General features: G+C 41.1%; 2 protein-coding genes across 3 annotated transcripts; one reads left to right on the top strand and one right to left on the bottom strand.

Annotated features, from left to right (window-relative positions):
• Positions 1-7,056: 7,056 nt before the first annotated feature.
• Positions 7,057-13,791, bottom strand: LOC128440835 (uncharacterized). Of its 2 annotated transcripts, XM_053423675.1 has the most exons (4): positions 11,734-13,791; positions 10,191-10,425; positions 9,924-10,004; positions 7,057-9,562 (listed from the first exon to the last, which is right to left on the bottom strand). In XM_053423675.1, exons 1-4 carry the CDS (start codon positions 11,946-11,948, stop codon positions 7,412-7,414), a joined length of 2,682 nt encoding a protein of 893 aa, XP_053279650.1. In that variant the 5' UTR covers positions 11,949-13,791; the 3' UTR covers positions 7,057-7,411. The 2 variants fall into 2 exon arrangements, with proteins under 2 accessions (XP_053279650.1, XP_053279651.1); XM_053423676.1 differs by having other exon boundaries at positions 10,191-13,791.
• On the top strand, positions 10,964-16,162 carry LOC128440400 (uncharacterized). The gene is made up of 9 exons (XM_053423095.1): positions 10,964-11,834; positions 12,071-12,436; positions 12,621-12,870; positions 12,966-13,189; positions 13,281-13,428; positions 13,543-13,652; positions 14,007-14,194; positions 15,895-16,001; positions 16,134-16,162. The coding sequence occupies exons 2-9, from the start codon at positions 12,161-12,163 to the stop codon at positions 16,160-16,162; spliced, it is 1,332 nt and encodes a 443-aa protein (XP_053279070.1). The 5' UTR covers positions 10,964-11,834; positions 12,071-12,160.

Genomic DNA, 16,162 nt, shown 5'->3' with positions numbered 1-16,162 from the left:
CCACCACTGTTTGCACAGTTCCGCTCTGTAGCTGAAGTCGTCCTCATGTCGCAGCTCTCGTCAGTGTGAAGCTCTTAGTCTTTAAAAACAGCAAGTGTGACTCAGGAAATATGCAAATAGAGACACAGCCCTGGGCTTCTTCACTTTGTCAGCAGTAAAACAGGAAATGTAAAAGTGTCTCTAAATGTAAAAGTTTTATTTCTATTTCAAAGTATTTTTTTAACCTCGATACCTCAGATCCACAACAACAAAATCAAGAGATACTTCATTTGTTTACAACAGTATGAAGTAGAGATGTATCATAAAACTTTATTTGTAGTAACGATAACAGAAAAACTTTATTTCTACAGCAAAGTTACACAGTGCTGTACTAAATGCATGAGAATAAAGCAAAGGAAAAGACAAAAATAAAATAAAAATAAAACATAAAAGATGAAGTAAATCAATGGATTATATGATTCAGAAACAAACACAGAATAAATTTTAAATTGTTCTAAAAAAACAGCAGCTTCCTCTGTGTCGTCCACTTTGTCCTGAAGCGTTCAGATGAATTCGGTGCGGAGGCAAATGTTGAGTCATGATGTCGCAGTTCCTCCGTGTCCTGACGGCCGAGCCGGGTCCCAGCCTCCTCTGGTATTCAGCGAGAGGCTCTTCACCACAAGTGTCTGCAACATGGATTATAATCAACTTAGTATTCAGTCGCATTGAGATTCCAAACATCACCGACCTGTGGATGTGTCTCAGAGGGAGTTCTCTGGATCCACACGTCACACCGACACTTCATCAGCGTCTTCAACAAGTTACATCTTTAAAAAAAAACTGTTCCTGCTGAGTTTATGATGACGAGTGACCATCGCAGCATCGAACACGTTCACATCTGTTCCCCCCCCCCCCGAGCTCCCTGAGCACCAGCTGCCGCCGAGGGGACACCACACTGCGCTCGGTCACGGACAAATCAATACCCAGTGTCACAGTGGGACTCACACCGAGCTCGATTCATCAAGCCCCCCCGCTGCTGGAGGCTGCGGCTCTGTGATAAACGAGGGAGCAGAACAGGAACTTGATTTCCCCTCTGGCCTCACCTCCGCTCGGGGGTCGATACGTGTGGAGCTGCAAGAAAACAACCACACGGTAAACATTGTAAGCAGTGAATCAACGGTTATGATGACATGAGGCCGTTTGAAGCTTTTACACACACAAACCTGTCAGCGCTTATTGTTGTTGATATGTACGATGTAAAAACTTTTGTTTCACCGAATTAACTTTACAGAAAATATGTTTTCTCTGATTCAAATTCTACATTTTGTTTCTATTCATAGTTATTCATTGACTACTTTGTCCTGGGGGATTAATAATTGGCTGATAAATTAGTACCAATAATTAATATCGATATCGTTCAGGTTCTAGACGGACCAGATTTCAGCAATAAGTTATATTTATGAACTTTTTCATGGATGACAATTAGTTTGAATACATTATAAACAAATTTATATGAACTATTTTTTAAACTATGTTTAATTAAAAAACTATTAGTTTAGTGTGAAATAAACAAAATGAAACTAAAACATAGAACGAGATGTGATTCAGTTTTAGTTTGAAGAAGATCTCAATGACCCGGTATTGGATGGTTGCATTGAAAATGAAATCTTGTATTATATAAATTAAATTAACCTTTACATCACATTGTGGATGTGACTCAAGGGATTAGAGAAGGAGAATAAATGTAAATGGTTTTGTATTTATATTTCACTTTTGTAGTCTTGATGACTCTAAGCGCTTTTTTACATTCACCCATTCACACACACATTCATACAGTGCATCTATTCGCGGCACTTAGTTATTCTATGGGGGGGGCCATTCAGGGTTCAGCATCTTGCCCAAGGACACTTCGGCATGCAGATGGGTCAGACTGGGGATCGAACTGCAGACCTTCAGGTTGTTGGACGACCACTCTACCCCTCAGCCACAGCCGCCCTGTTAAGGCCTCAGTATGCTTCTCCGAGTCCGTTGTGGAATGACGGACGGACGGATCGGACGGACCCTTTTTGATTTATAGTTCTACGAGCCTTTTTGTTGTGAAAACAATTCACCGCCAGAACAGTAGATGGCGAAACGGAAGTCGAGCTTAGACAAGCCTACCTCATGAGGTATATAGAAGAAGTCCACGCTGGTTTATTTACGTCCTCCCGGCTCCTCACACACAGTGAACGATGGCAACTAACAGAAAAAGGATGTTGATGACGCGACAGGTTTTGCTGAATAAAGTGACACCCAGCGGGTCAAAATGCTTTTGTTATCGTGTCTTAGCGCAGCGGTTCCCCGGTCTTGTTTCCAAACTGCGTTGCTAATTCAACAGCTGCAACAGCTTGAAGCTACACGGAGGCAGCTAGCTCCCCCCAGCTTCCACACAGTCAGCACGGACACCCGATACTAACTACTACCAAGTGTTTGCTTCTAACCTGACGGTGTTTGAGAAACAGTGTCATGAGCCGTGGGATTAAAGTCAGCGGGTTTTTGCGCTGTTCCCACCGCAGTTAGCATGGTGGCTAGCCCGCTACCCCCGTTATCAAAGTTCGTTATAACCGTATGTGACCGTACACACATGCTTTAAGTGCTCTAACCAGCCACCGTCAGCCGGACAACGCCACTGGCTTAACACACTTGTCACATTAATCATAGAGTCGTAGTTGTGATTTTGGTTTATTGTGATGTAGGGAATGGAACAGGAAGTTTCCATTCCGAAATGCTGGCGTTAGCGGACCAATCACAGCCAAGTGCTATCCGTGGGCTGTCTGTCATTTCGACGTGTAGTTAGAAAAATGAGAGCTGCACGAAAAGCTCTGCGAGGAGCCTTGGAGAGGCACGCAGAGGGCGTTCCACGTTGGAGAGGGCGGTCCTATCTGTCCGTGTTCGTCAAAACGGAGAAGCATACATTGGCCTTTAGTCCTGTTAGTTGCTGGAGAAATGGACTTTAAACAGAAAACGTAAACTTGTGTGAAACTGTTTACACTTTGATTGACATGATTGACAGATGTCACACTAGTGGACCCCTGATCCCCGAGACGTCACCAGAAAGTATAAACGTTCGTTACAAAGGAAACCATGAGGTAACATGTGATTGTTAGCGCTGGCGTCCCGGCTGAACGTCCACAAAGATCTATTCATTTGAAGCACATGTGAAAGTCGACAGTCGTGAGTCAGAGTCTGGAAACCGACGCTCACCTCATCACCTCTCTGAGCTCAGCGCTCCACTGAGAAGCCTTCAGAGGCTCGGCAGCGGTGACTCCATGCGGCCGAGGAGGTGTTTGATGAGGCAGGTCCGGGCGACTGGACCCAGAACTAATGTCTCCACCGCAGGTCTCCTCCCGGCGCTGCAGCTCAGCCGACAGCTGCACACATGGTGTTTCCATCGGAGCGTTATTCACATGAAGCACAACCAGAGGGGCTTCATATCAGGAGAGCTGCACCATGTAAAGTCCTTTTGCCTGGATCAAGGTCTGAGTCTTTAAAGAGAATAAGTTATCTCCCCCTGGGTCCGTTCATTTATCAAACCATCCATCCATCCATCCATCAATCCATTGTCTTCCGCTCATTCATCCAGGTTGTGGGGGTAGCTGGCTATAGTAGGACGCTCTAGACTTCCCTCTCCCCTGTCACTTTCCAGTTCATCCTGGATGATCCCAAGCATACCCCAGGCCTGATGGGATATCCAGTCCCTCCAGTGAGATCTGGGTCAACCACTGGGAGAAGTCGCCCAGAACAAAAGGCATCATGATTAGATTCCCTGAACTATCCAACTGTCCCTGCTCGATGTGAAGGAGCAGGGGTTCTACTCCTTCAGACGTCCGAACTCCTCAACCTTTCACCACGGGGGGGGGGGCTTTGCCTAGATGTTGGGAACCAGGATTTTTCTGTTGGAGATACATTGGTACCAGTTAAGTTTCGAGAATAGCTGCCCTGCTTACAAATGTCTTATATCTGTGGTTCAGCTTCAAGATGTCGATGAGAGAGAGCGAGCTGTGATGTTATTTCTCGTAAACCTCTCCTGGTTAAAATCTGGTTAAAAAGCCTCAGTGCAACATTCATCAAACGTTGAGTTACATCACCTGAACGTCTGATCTTATATAATCTGTTTGGCCAAACGTCGAGTCATGTTTTATATGAGTCTGGAATAGTATTATTCAACAGCAGCCAACTGAAAACCCCTCCGCCAAAAAACACACAGAGCGACTGCTGCTCTACTTTGCATTTTCTTTGGAGCAGCATTTTTCGATGACTTCAGTGCTTCTCAAATTAAGAGCTAAAAATAGAGCGAGTGAGCGGAGCCGTGTGGCGGCCGGTCATTGGCCCGGCTCCCCTAATTACCTCGGCCCGGTGGAATCGCTGGAGTCTCTGGCAGCCGAGAGTCTGAGTTACCGGTCGGCGCCGGACGATGATTGAACCAGAGAACGATCAGAGAGACGCAGCCGGCTGGAATGTGATCGTGAGCGTCAGCTTGGATTTGTTGCGTAATGACCTCCAGCTCAACGTGTCATTATTCATTTGTCCTCTCATAGATTCTGTCTTTAAAGTTGTCCAGTAGCCGACGGCCCAGAGACTGTAAATAAAGACGGACGACATGTCTCCACTTCCTCTCAGTGTGTAAAGAGTCCTCGCTGCTTCAACTGCACTTCTACCCAGTGACACTTGGAGAGTGTGATCTGTAACACTTGCAAATTACCAACAGCAGTGAGCTCGACCAATCAGGGATGTCCCTATTCTTAAACCTGAGGATTGTGGGAAGTGTAGTGCTTTCCCTTGACATTGCACGAAAACACATTCACATAGAAGTTGGTATAAAACTGACTTGTGGCTTCTAGGAGAGAATAACTTTGTTTCACAGACTCGTAGCTCTACCTGGGATGGTTAAAACATTACGGCTGTTAATCAAAGTCTCTGTTCATGAATGAGAATTCTCTTTCTGCACCTGAATAGATCGGTCCATTAGATCGTATCCGCCCACATTCAGTTTAAATGCATCATCAGGTTTATGTCTTATGATGCAACTGGTGTCACATGTTCAATATTCCTCCTCGTTAATAACTGAACTAATACAAAATGTGTTGAATTCCCCTTTAAAGGATTGTTTAACAGTAAATTAGAAGATCTCGATGTGCACTCTCTGTTTGAATGTGTCCATCTGTGCGTCCACATGCATCAGCTGACTGTCACACTGTCACACTGAGTGGTTCATTCTGATTCTCTGGTTTCCCGCTGTTCGTTCAGCTGGGATCCAGAGAGGCTGTGAATTCTGCCCGGCAACACCGATGTGAGATCACACGTCCAGTTCTGATCCTGAGCTCTGAAACGCAGAGGAGAACTTCACCCGACAGTCGACACGGATTCATGAATAAATATCCACCTTGAGAGAAGACTTGGATAAAACATTGAGATTCAAATTAGCATTTTTTTAAGCATCTCAGTGAAGTTTGTAAAAATGTTCCTTCAGGAGCTTTTTCATCTTTTTCCTTGTTTCCTCTTTTCAGTTCACCCGGCGAAGAAGAACCGGCAGACGTGCGTGAGGAAGAGTCTCATCTGCGCCTTCGCCATGGCGTTCATCATCAGCGTCATGCTCATCGCAGCCAATCAGATGCTGAGGAACGGCATGGAGTAGCCGTGCCCACTGTGAGCGGGGGGGAGGGGGGGGGGACGAGCCAGCCTGCATGTGCATGCCAGTGGGTGAGGTCATATCCCCGCGGACAGGAACAGAACCACATGGAGTGACACTCGAACAAACAACCTCCGACGGAATCCATTTTACAAAATTTACTCGTTTTCTTTCCGACGTCCAATGAAACTGTGAAGCCAGCATGAGGAGTCGTGCAGGACTCCTCCCACTTTACTCTGACAGGGACACTCAAGGGCTGACATCACACATTACGTCCTCTCTGTTTCCCCGATGCAATAAAACTAATGTACACAAAGGACGTCGAGTGCAGAAGTCCAGAGCTGCGTTTCTGTTCCAGCCAGATGTGACGTGTGCAGATGTGTCACCTGACAGGAGAGAGAGAAACATGTGACCTCTCGTTCTAGAAGATGGCCTCTTGAGACTGGTGGGAGATTCTGGCCTCAGTGAATCCACACGATAAACCAAAGCAGGCAACGGGTGAGATGTTCTGGCCTCGTGGTGCCGGTGACTGGATGCAGCAGCTCTGAACGTGTGGTCGTGGATCTTCTCTCTCCTGGAAACTTGTTTAGTTTAAAGACTTCAAAGTGTAAAAGAAGATGTTTCTGTGTCTTTATCAGTAAAAGGAAAGAAAATCCACCCTGTGAAGTTTTCACTTGAGCCTACATGGACACCAATGTTCACACTATCGAGCTGATTATGAATAAATAAATAAAAAATGTGGCAGAAAGCTGTGAGATAGGACGTTATAATGCAATCAAGACATAAATATAATCAGAATATTAGACTTAAGTGGATGATTACCAGTTTCCAAAATGACCTTGTCTCTGGTTAAGAGAATCAGAACTTTACATCTTTGTCTTATTCAGACTACTGTCTTTTATCAGATTGTTGGTGTCAGGGTGGATTTTCTATTTCTGCATGAAATATGTCTTAAGTCTTGTGATAAATTTTGATCCCCTTCAGATTCCTCCGCTCAAAACTAGAGCTCATTCTCAGCTCAGGCCCAACAGACCAATAGATTCAATCACTTTCAATCCAGCTGCAGTAGATTTCACACACTCACACATACACTGCAAAAAAGGAATTTCAAGAAAGTAAAAAAAGCCTTGTATCAAGAAAATAAGTCCTATTTTTATCTTTTTTTTTGCTCAAAAAGAATATTAATCTTGTCAAGCATGTTTTGATTAGAAAAATTATCTAATTTTAAGAAAGTATTCCTTACTTTTTCTTGATAAGATATACCAGCTAATTTTGAGCTAGAATGAACCAGAAACAGAGTATAAAAATGTTTTACAATAAAACCCAGTGCAGTGACAAGATTATTTGCCTTATTTTAAGAGTAAGACCATTTGCACAACTTCTCAATTTAAGAATGCCATGAAACAAGGACAATTAAAGTGTTTTTTTTATTATTATTATTTTCATTGCAGGGCAGAACCTGCTGCTTCATATCTAACATATTAAGATGACAGCAGACTGGTCTATACAACACACAACATAATACAAATAACCATGCTGAATGAAAACTGCATGGCCCATAAACAAAACAAATTGAAAAAACGGCCAAAATGATATGACCCTTGACTCAATTGCATCCTGAATCACAAAAGAACATGCAGTATCCTGCAGCATCGACATTGGACTGCTAATTGATTGTTCATCTGAAGAAGAAAGAATCATGAAACAACTAAATTGACGGTCAAGAAGCACAGTTTGTGGCAAACACATTAAACAGTGCGCCTTTTACAGTCCATCAGATGAGGCTCTGTGTAGCCCAAGCACATCTCCCAGATAATATTTTGTAGGGACATATGTCACATCCTTGTGAGTATAACTATAATATGGAGTGAAATCTACCAGATTATCAGATGCTATGAGTTCAGTTGCTTGTGCCATGTTTGGAATCTCTATTGTATATGCCATGTAATTTCCATCATAGCGAACAGTAGTATGCTGCTGCAACTCAAAACAATATAATGATGAGTTAATTACATAGATATTACTCACAAGTCCAAACTCAGGTAAATCATTGGAAATAACAGCAGTTACAAGTAATGTCTTCTCCCGTATATATTTATTACCATTTAGATTAATCCATTTAACAGACACTGCATTGTCTATGTCATCAGTTCCAAGGAAAGCCCTTGTTTTTTCTTTCAAATACGACATGTTGCGTATTTCTGAAGTTGGTCCCAATGCACACTCGTTAAAAAAAATTGGGTGTTCAGAATGACTTACATTTTGACAACATTCATACATTTGATTATGCCTTATTAAAGACTTGCAAACGTTTCGAAAATTTAATTTTGAGGCCCACTGTTTGAAAAAACAATGTTTTGATTCAAATCTCATGCACATGTGACGGACCATTGGTCCCAGGAGTTTTATCTGCGATGGAGCATGAATCAAATAATGCATTTTTGGGGTAATGTTGTTATCAGGGAAAAGACTTTTCATATGTTTTAAATGCTGTTCAATTAGTCTTTTCAACTTGCTAATTGTCTGTAGACCAATGACAGGAGCAAACAAAATTTTAACAATTTCTATGAGTTCAAGAATTATTTTGTAGTATTCAGTATCTTTAGCTGTATCAATAAGAAATGGCAATATCTTCAGTAGAACAATCATTTGGCCTGAGGATTGCTTCAATTTATTATCACTTGAAGCTAATGTGCTGTAAGCTATAGGGCTTGGTTTGTCTCTGACATCAAGTGGAGAGTAGGGAAATCCAGTTAATGCAGTATTGAGAACATCCAAGTCTAGTTGACCTAAAAGAACTAACTGTTTTAACACACACTTTATTTCTAATGGAGCAATGCCTTCAAGAATTATATGCATCAAATCCTGAGGTGTTTGTTCAATCAAGTTAAAGGCCGGAAATTCTACCAGCTTGCTTCTTCTGTTAATGCCAAATGTAGTCTTTAAACTGTTTCTAAGATACTCAGTATTTGCCTTCTCAATGTCACTACACTGTCGAACATGTTTTTCTAGTGTCCTTAGCTCAAAATTGTCTTCGTCAAAATACATTTGCATGTCCTCAAACGAACATTCACACTGCCGGCACTTACTATAGGCGAAACCAACACCCTCTTTAAATCCACAAAGCTCATGTTGTGCTAAGGTGTCTCCACATATCGAAACTAATGCTCCAAATATTTCACGTTCCCCATTCGCAGTTTGAATATTAACACCATCATATAGCATTTCCAAGTCCTCATACAACCTGGCCAAAATTCCATCCACTCCACAATCAGACAACTCTCTCTTCTTTGCAATAGCAAGTAGACGAATTGCAGCGAGTTTTGATCTATATTTTGGATCAATGTTTCCTAATGTATAATAAAACATTAGTAACTTATTCTTGGAAGCATGAGATCCAAGTGGATTGCAGATTTCAATTTCGTCTGAGTAAATGATTATCTGTAAAGCAGAGGGCCGGGCTGAAAATAAAGGGTGTGATTTCATGAGCTCTCCATCTATGATGTCATACAGATAACCGCCACTTCTGTATTTTTGCGGCTGATCTATCATTTCTAAAACTTTTGGATGGGACAATAACTGTTCTAAACTTTTAATCAGAGGTACGTAATGAAAACATTTGGTTCTTGTGGAGAGGACCCTTTTTGTCCCTTTTTTCTTCAAGCAGGCAGTATACCCAACAGTAACCTCCTCTGACTCCACAAAATTGAAATTTTCCTTAATCACGTTGTCCTGCCTGTATGTTGTTGCAACAGAGGAAAATGGATCCTCAATCCGGTCGAATACTGCCATCGCTTCCTTTTCAAGTTCACTTCCTTGATGTTGCTGGAATACAGTTTGTAGCTGACTCCTCAGATTAGTCACCAACAGGGCTTGATATTGCTGCATTGCAGCCAAGACATCATTCACACCTCTCTGAAAAACAGTCAAGAAAGAAGAGCAAATTAAATCCAAACAGTCCAGTTTTAAAACTGTTTAGCACACAATCTCTTTTATAAATAATACAAATATTAATAAGAGTAACATCAACACAATGATGCTTTTCAACGAATTGATAAGGCATTATTAAAAGTAAATTCAAAATATGAAATTATCCTAACTAGATAGCAGAGAGCAAATACAAGGCATTATTAAAAATGAAATCTCATGGAGATACAAGTTAAGTTGCAGCTAAGGGAGACTAATTAGGTAACTGTAAACTGACTTGGATTTGACATGCAGATAATCAACAGAGCCACAGATGAAATGAATGTAATAATGTTGTATGTAGACAAACCTGTGAAAGATGGTGTTTTTCTCTTGCAGTCAACATAATAGCAGTAGCTTGTCTGGTCAGAGTGTTATAACTGATGTCATCCTTAAAAAAAAAAAAAGGGAAAAAAAGAACGTATAATAAAACACACTGTTGCCACAAACACTGATGTGCAGTGATAAAATAGCATTTTATGACAATCCAGTTGAGATTTTTTTTGAAATGGTGAGACATAAACAAAAAGATTGATAATAAAGCTTAGCTGTGTAATGAAGGAAATAACAGACTTACCTCTGACTGACATGATGCAGAAGAGTCTACAGCAGGACATGACCCAACAGGCATTACATCTTGTACCCTGTTTTCCACCACTGCTTCATCCGTTTGATGCTCTCTGATTTGTACCGTCGCATCAGCTGGCCTGTAAGCCCACGCATTCACCGCTGAAGAGGCTTCCGGGCTTGCTGTTGACCTCTCTCTCCGTGAGTTGCTGCTGCCACTTTCCAGGTGTTCGTAGTGGTTTCTTCTAATGTGATACCATAGTGAGTTGTAGACTCGATACTCTTTGGTGCATCCATCAATTCCACAAACAACGCGAAAATCTGGACTGCGACTATGAGCAGTATTAATATGACTCAATAAAGATTTGAGAGTGAGAGCCACGAACACAAAGCAAATAACACAGCGCCAAATCATTTCCCCCGTTTTTAGCCTGAGTTAACTAGCTGGAGTCCGACCTGCGTTTTCCCCTGCTCTGTCTGAACTGTCTGAACCGGGACCTGGTGATACGTCACGTGAAAAGGTAAAGGTACGTACCATAATTCAGTGTCTTACAACGGCAGAAACGACTTGCCATTTATCAATTATCACATGAGTGTGACTCAATTTTAATAATTATAAAGTAATATGATCTTATTTAGATGAATATAATTTGTATAAATGCAAAATAAACTAATTTAGTCTTAGTGCCCACCCCCGCCCCCTCTTGGAAGATGGTACAATCCACCCTGTTGCGCCTTTCCCCCCCCCGCTTGGAGTCCGTTGCAATTTGAATTCGGCCTACACAGAAGCTACTCCGGATGTCACCTGCTGCTGCTCGAATTGATTATTCTCAAACGTCGATTGTGGATATCAGAGTCAAATAATGGAAAAACTGGACGAGGTCGCAATTGCCACACTAAGAGGTATGCTACAGGGGTTACTTTTATGTTGTACTGGCGTTCTTTACCTATCTTAACAATTCGTGGATTTGCGGCTAATGGGCTAAAGTTTAGCAGCTAATCTACATCAAAAAATGTCTGGTGTTGCATTATGATTCCCATCTAGAAATAGGTTAAGTCTAATTAAGCTTTGGGTCCATTATGTTAATATTAGGGGCTGTAAATGCTGAAAAAACAGCAACACCTTGTTGTAAAACGTTAAGGGTTAATTGATTAAGCAGTGCGCATGCCCAGGCATGAGCCGGAGCCGTTGGAGCTCTTTTGCGCGCACAGGACCCCGGCACTATCAGTACAAGGCGCCTGAGTTTAATCTGTAGGCTAACGCATTTGTTTAAAGGTGCCATTTGTGGTGCCAATTGTCTATCAAGCTTTACAAAATATATTAACTGACATGAAATGTGAATGCATTTTATCTAGCAAGGCTCTATTGTCACTCTTACTGTAGTTTGCATGGCTTCAATATATGTACCGGTAATTTATAAATGCTGTCAAATTCACTCACTGCTCTTGAAGTAAAAATGTTAAAATCTGAGGGAATTAAATGATAACCTTTGTTTCTTGGCCCTGTCTGTAACTGTTCTATATTCCAGCTGCTAATATTGGAGAAGACTTACTCCCCTCGCTTTCCCGAGACGACATCAAAGACCTCTTTCCTGGTCCTGAAAATTTCTTGAGGCGGCGGGCTATATGGCTTGTTGTAAATAAAGATGAAAAGGTCAGGTTTGTCTTTCACAGTACAACATAACTGTTTAACAGTACAACATTCTCCAATATCACAGTTTAAATCTGGTTCATATACATAAATATGACATTTCTGCTTTGAGTCCATTTCAACAGTGGATATAAAATAAAAGTGTTTTTTTAATCCCCAAAATGATAATGCTTAAACTAACAAGTAAGAACATACTATGACAAAGTTACTCAATAAATGTTTGTGTAAATGTGTTTTAGGTGGATACTGCTCCCGAAATTCAGCAATCACCCCCCACTGGAGGCAGTGACTTTTCATTAGAGGAGGCCAATACTTCTAAATTTGTGACTATGTCAAACCCAGAATACATAGTCTTCACCGACAGTGAGCTTGAACAGGTGCGACGCTCCTACTTTGAACAGAAACGACTGGGGACCGAGCACAATGGGACCCTATCCAAGGAACTCTTCTGCCGACTCATAAGAAACACTATGACTAACATGATCTCCATCGCAAGAGCCACAGAGGACTCCAGATACCCCACCAAACATGAGGTGAATGCCATGGCAAAGCGACTGGTGGATTACTATCCAATGATAAAAGACAGGTCATCAATCAATGAGTGGGTGAGTAGATTTTGTCACTTTTGTTTTTTGCCTGTATGATAATACTGAGATTTCTGTTCATACAGTGCTAAATCGTGACAGAAAGTTCAAATGGAGCAAGACATTGCCGAAAGCTATAATTAGAATATAAGAAAGTTTGAGCCTATTGTCATTTTTTTTAATGTTAACTACGTATGCCTCGCAGGAGCATGTTGCCAAAAAGCTCATGAAGAGACTCTCAAATGTCAGAAGTCCAAAGAAGGTCAAAGGTCCTCCTTCCAAGAAACCACGACAAGAAGTCAGTTCAGACGTTGCAACTACTGACTACGATGGAGACTCCAGTACATCCACCATTATTCTGGAACGGTCACCTGTTAGTCCCATGGGCATCCCAGTAGATCTGTCACCTAGAACCAGCACCCCAGTGCAGAACCGGAACAGCAGTGATGAAGAATGTATGTATTGTATTACATTTAATTTGTCAGTTTTACTTGTCAGTTTGGAAATCTCATGTCCCCTTTCCACCATAACGTTCCTGTAATGTCTTCAGCTTGTTCAGTTGACATCATGGACAGCCAGAAAATCCAAGCAAGACACTACAAGACCCTCCAAGAAATATACAAGTCCAAAAAGCCAAACAAAGCTGCGGTAACTCATTTGCTGAACATGGAATTTGAGTCTCGAAGATGCTTCATCACCTCTGATGTTTTAAAGGAGCAAGACAGAGCAACAAAGATTCTAGAGGCTTACCCTTGTTTCAGAGAACTGGATCATGTAAGTAATGTTTTTTTAAATTTTTTTTTAAGAAGTCATCAGAATGTACTTTTTTCAGTTTTTTTTTTCTTTATCTGAATCTATTTTTCAGGTGCTGGATGAGCTGCAGCGAATCATCCAACCGACCAACTCCCAGTACATATCAGAGATGCAGAACAGGTGGAAAACCTTCTATTCAAAGGTCCAGTTTTATGGAGTGATGAAGAAGGCCATGAAGATTCCTAAAACTTTGAATGGAGGTGAAGTCACAATACATTGACTTGTTCATTTTATATAATAATGTCTCGTAATTATTTGTTATGTTAAAGTTATTTATGGTACCACCTTGTATTGTCCCTTTTCCATTAAACCAGTGGAGCATATCACAGCTGTCTTCAGAGCCCTGCCACTGCTCTTTCCGTCCAGCACTTTGCCACCGAAGAAACTGGGCTCAAGCAGCGAGGCTCTTTTCCATGTCCTAGCGGTGAGATTTACAGACTTACTGAAATATTTCATAATATATGTTACAGTGTTTCAGGCATACATTTTATATTACGTAGGTTTAGTTACTTTGAGATAAACTTTTATCATTTCAAAAGCTCCAAAGGGGAAGTGTTTTCCATAGTGTACTTAATGTAGTACATTAAGTACATTAAGTACACAGTATCATTGGAACTAGCTGTGCATTCAGCATTTGCAGTGGGCTTAATGCTGAGGGGTTACTGTGACTTTGTGTTTTAAAGTACAATATGATTTCACTAATGTACTAGTCCAGGTCTTAAGTTTATGTTACTTGCAATGTTTTTTCTAATCTTCTTGATTTATTTGTGTCATCTAGACTTCTGAGGATCCTAATGGTTTCTTGCAACAGCGACCCCTGTCTTCTCCGGTTCTGCTAGTTTCTGAGGACAACTACATGATCGCAATTGGAAAAACACCTGTGACCACCTTCACCATGGACGGACTTAATGAGGGACTTCTCTACGTCATGGCATATTACTATGCCATGCACATGACCTACCCCAAGTGCATTTCTACACTACTCTCAGTACTGCAGACAGAGGTACTTCAAGATTCAATTCATGAGCAGGATTTGACCCCTCACTACAAAAAAGCGATGGGTGAGTGGAAGTCATTCAGTGAGTGAGTCCCTTTGTCCATCACTCTGCCCCACTCTGCCTGTTGTAAGACTTTCAAAGAAAGTTGATGTTCTGTTTTAAAAAAAAGTTCATCACAGTTGGACACATTTGTTGGTGAGATTGAAAACCTTTCCTGTGGGATAATATGCTGCAAAGCAGCTGCAACATGTTGTTTATTGCTGTAGTATGCTGCTACAATAACTGATTTTTTTTTTTATAGTGAGGTTCAAATCAAAACTGGTTTTTCAATCTGTTAGATTATGATAGCTCTAATGTGGAAGTCCTTTTTTGGATGTTGAGTTGAGCAATTGTATTGCAAAGTTAATAAAAAAAATATTAAATGAGAATGTTTTGGTGTCTTGATTTAAGACAACATCACTTATATTTGTTATGCTGTTTTAAGAAATTATGTCTTATTTGAACTACTTTTATGCTCATTATCAATCCCAGATTAAGGTGTCAATTCTTAAATTTAATTTAGTCAAGATACTTAAATTCTAATTTTAAGTAACTTAATCTTAAATTTGTGATTTTTTCATTGCTTGTTTTAGAAGAATTCGGGTTAATTTAAGATTTTCTGTCTAGTTTAAAGTCTCATTTTAGTCTTTCAGAGCTAAGAATTTTGGGCTTAATTTAAGAAATCTTGTCAAGCAAAAAAAGCTTACCCCATTGGCAGATTTTTTTGCTTGATATAGGATAATTTGATTGAATATAAGAATTTTTTGCTTCTTTTTAGAAGGGCAGTTTTTGCAGTGTACCAGTCCTCTGAATGCCTGATTTCTTCCCTTCCACCAAGTGTAATAGAAAACTGTCGGTTGTGGTTTTTTGTGTAATTATGGTGAAAACACAACATCCTTACCGGTGATAGTAAACTTAATATTTGATTTCTGATCTGTGCATCATTTGTTTCCCTTTAAATTAGATTTTTATCATTTTAAAATCATTGTGCAAAACGAAGCCGCCTCTTCACACAATCTCTTTTCAGCTTTTATTGATTATTTATCAATTTATTTGTAATTTTAATCATTTAATCATTTTCAAGAAAAAGCGTTTTTTCTGCCAGTTGTGAATATTTGCAAGTTTTCATCACAGACGGTAAGAGAAAGTGAACATTATACACGATTAGAGCTTTGATTAAAAGTTGTATTATTATATATGGAAACACTGCAGCCTGAAGAAGATCTGAGCAACTTAGGATGTAAACGATGAACCAAATGTAACTTTAACGCTCACAGTATTTATATGATTTGAACTTTGGCAGCTCCCTCCCTCTCCTGAGATAAAAAACCACTGTGCCCATCACAGATAAAAACCTCAAATACTCACTTGTTCCAAATACTTTTGTTTTGGAGGTTTCCCACAGCACTGACTCGTCGGCTCTGAACTCCTGCACTGACCCTCATGTCCACCCGGCCGGGGGGGGGGGGGGGGGAGTCGCAGATCACCCATATTATCAAGTGCATGCAAAACAAGTCGTTGTCTCGTGTAAATACCGTCGTCTGAAGTGTCTCACGTGTCCGTCCGAGGGGATGGACAGTGTCTCTGTATGTGCATGACTGTTGGTGCTCTCTGCCCACTCGGGTCCAGAGGCGCAGGGAGGGAGGTCGGCGGGCGAGGAGGAGGCCGCTCCACCACCAAGGCCCCTTCTCTGCTTCCTCTCCACCCTCCACCCAAAGCCATAGAACTCCTCAGAGGTGAGAAAGCAGACGATGCAACACAGAGGCTTTGTTCCCTCTGTCCTGTAGGATTCGGTTTGTTCCTGTTGTTGTGTTTTTTTTTTTTTTTTTTGCACTGTACCTGTCATCAGTTCCCATGGCATCACACAGTTGTAGGTCTGTGCAAGAGCGCCATCTAG

This window comes from Pleuronectes platessa, chromosome 5, assembly GCF_947347685.1.
Source record: "Pleuronectes platessa chromosome 5, fPlePla1.1, whole genome shotgun sequence".
NCBI classification, from domain to species: domain Eukaryota; kingdom Metazoa; phylum Chordata; class Actinopteri; order Pleuronectiformes; family Pleuronectidae; genus Pleuronectes; species Pleuronectes platessa.
This window is presented reverse-complemented; position numbering and strand designations above follow the sequence as displayed.

Bases quoted from the DNA above. Each gene is read 5' to 3' on its own strand.
- LOC128440835 (XM_053423675.1), bottom strand. From the start codon at position 11,948: ATGGACTCAAAGCAGAAATGTCATATTTATGTATATGAACCAGATTTA. The intron at 10,426-11,733 runs GTAAGTCTTCTC...GTATCACATTAG, and splicing joins GTCTCGGGAAAGCGAGGGGA to AAGAAACCACTACGAACACC. The intron at 10,005-10,190 runs GTAAGTCTGTTA...TTTTTTTTTAAG, and splicing joins CTGCATCATGTCAGTCAGAG to GATGACATCAGTTATAACAC.
- LOC128440400 (XM_053423095.1), top strand. From the start codon at position 12,161: ATGTCAAACCCAGAATACATAGTCTTCACCGACAGTGAGCTTGAACAG. The intron at 12,871-12,965 runs GTATGTATTGTA...TAATGTCTTCAG, and splicing joins GAACAGCAGTGATGAAGAAT to CTTGTTCAGTTGACATCATG. The intron at 13,653-14,006 runs GTGAGATTTACA...TGTGTCATCTAG, and splicing joins CTCTTTTCCATGTCCTAGCG to ACTTCTGAGGATCCTAATGG.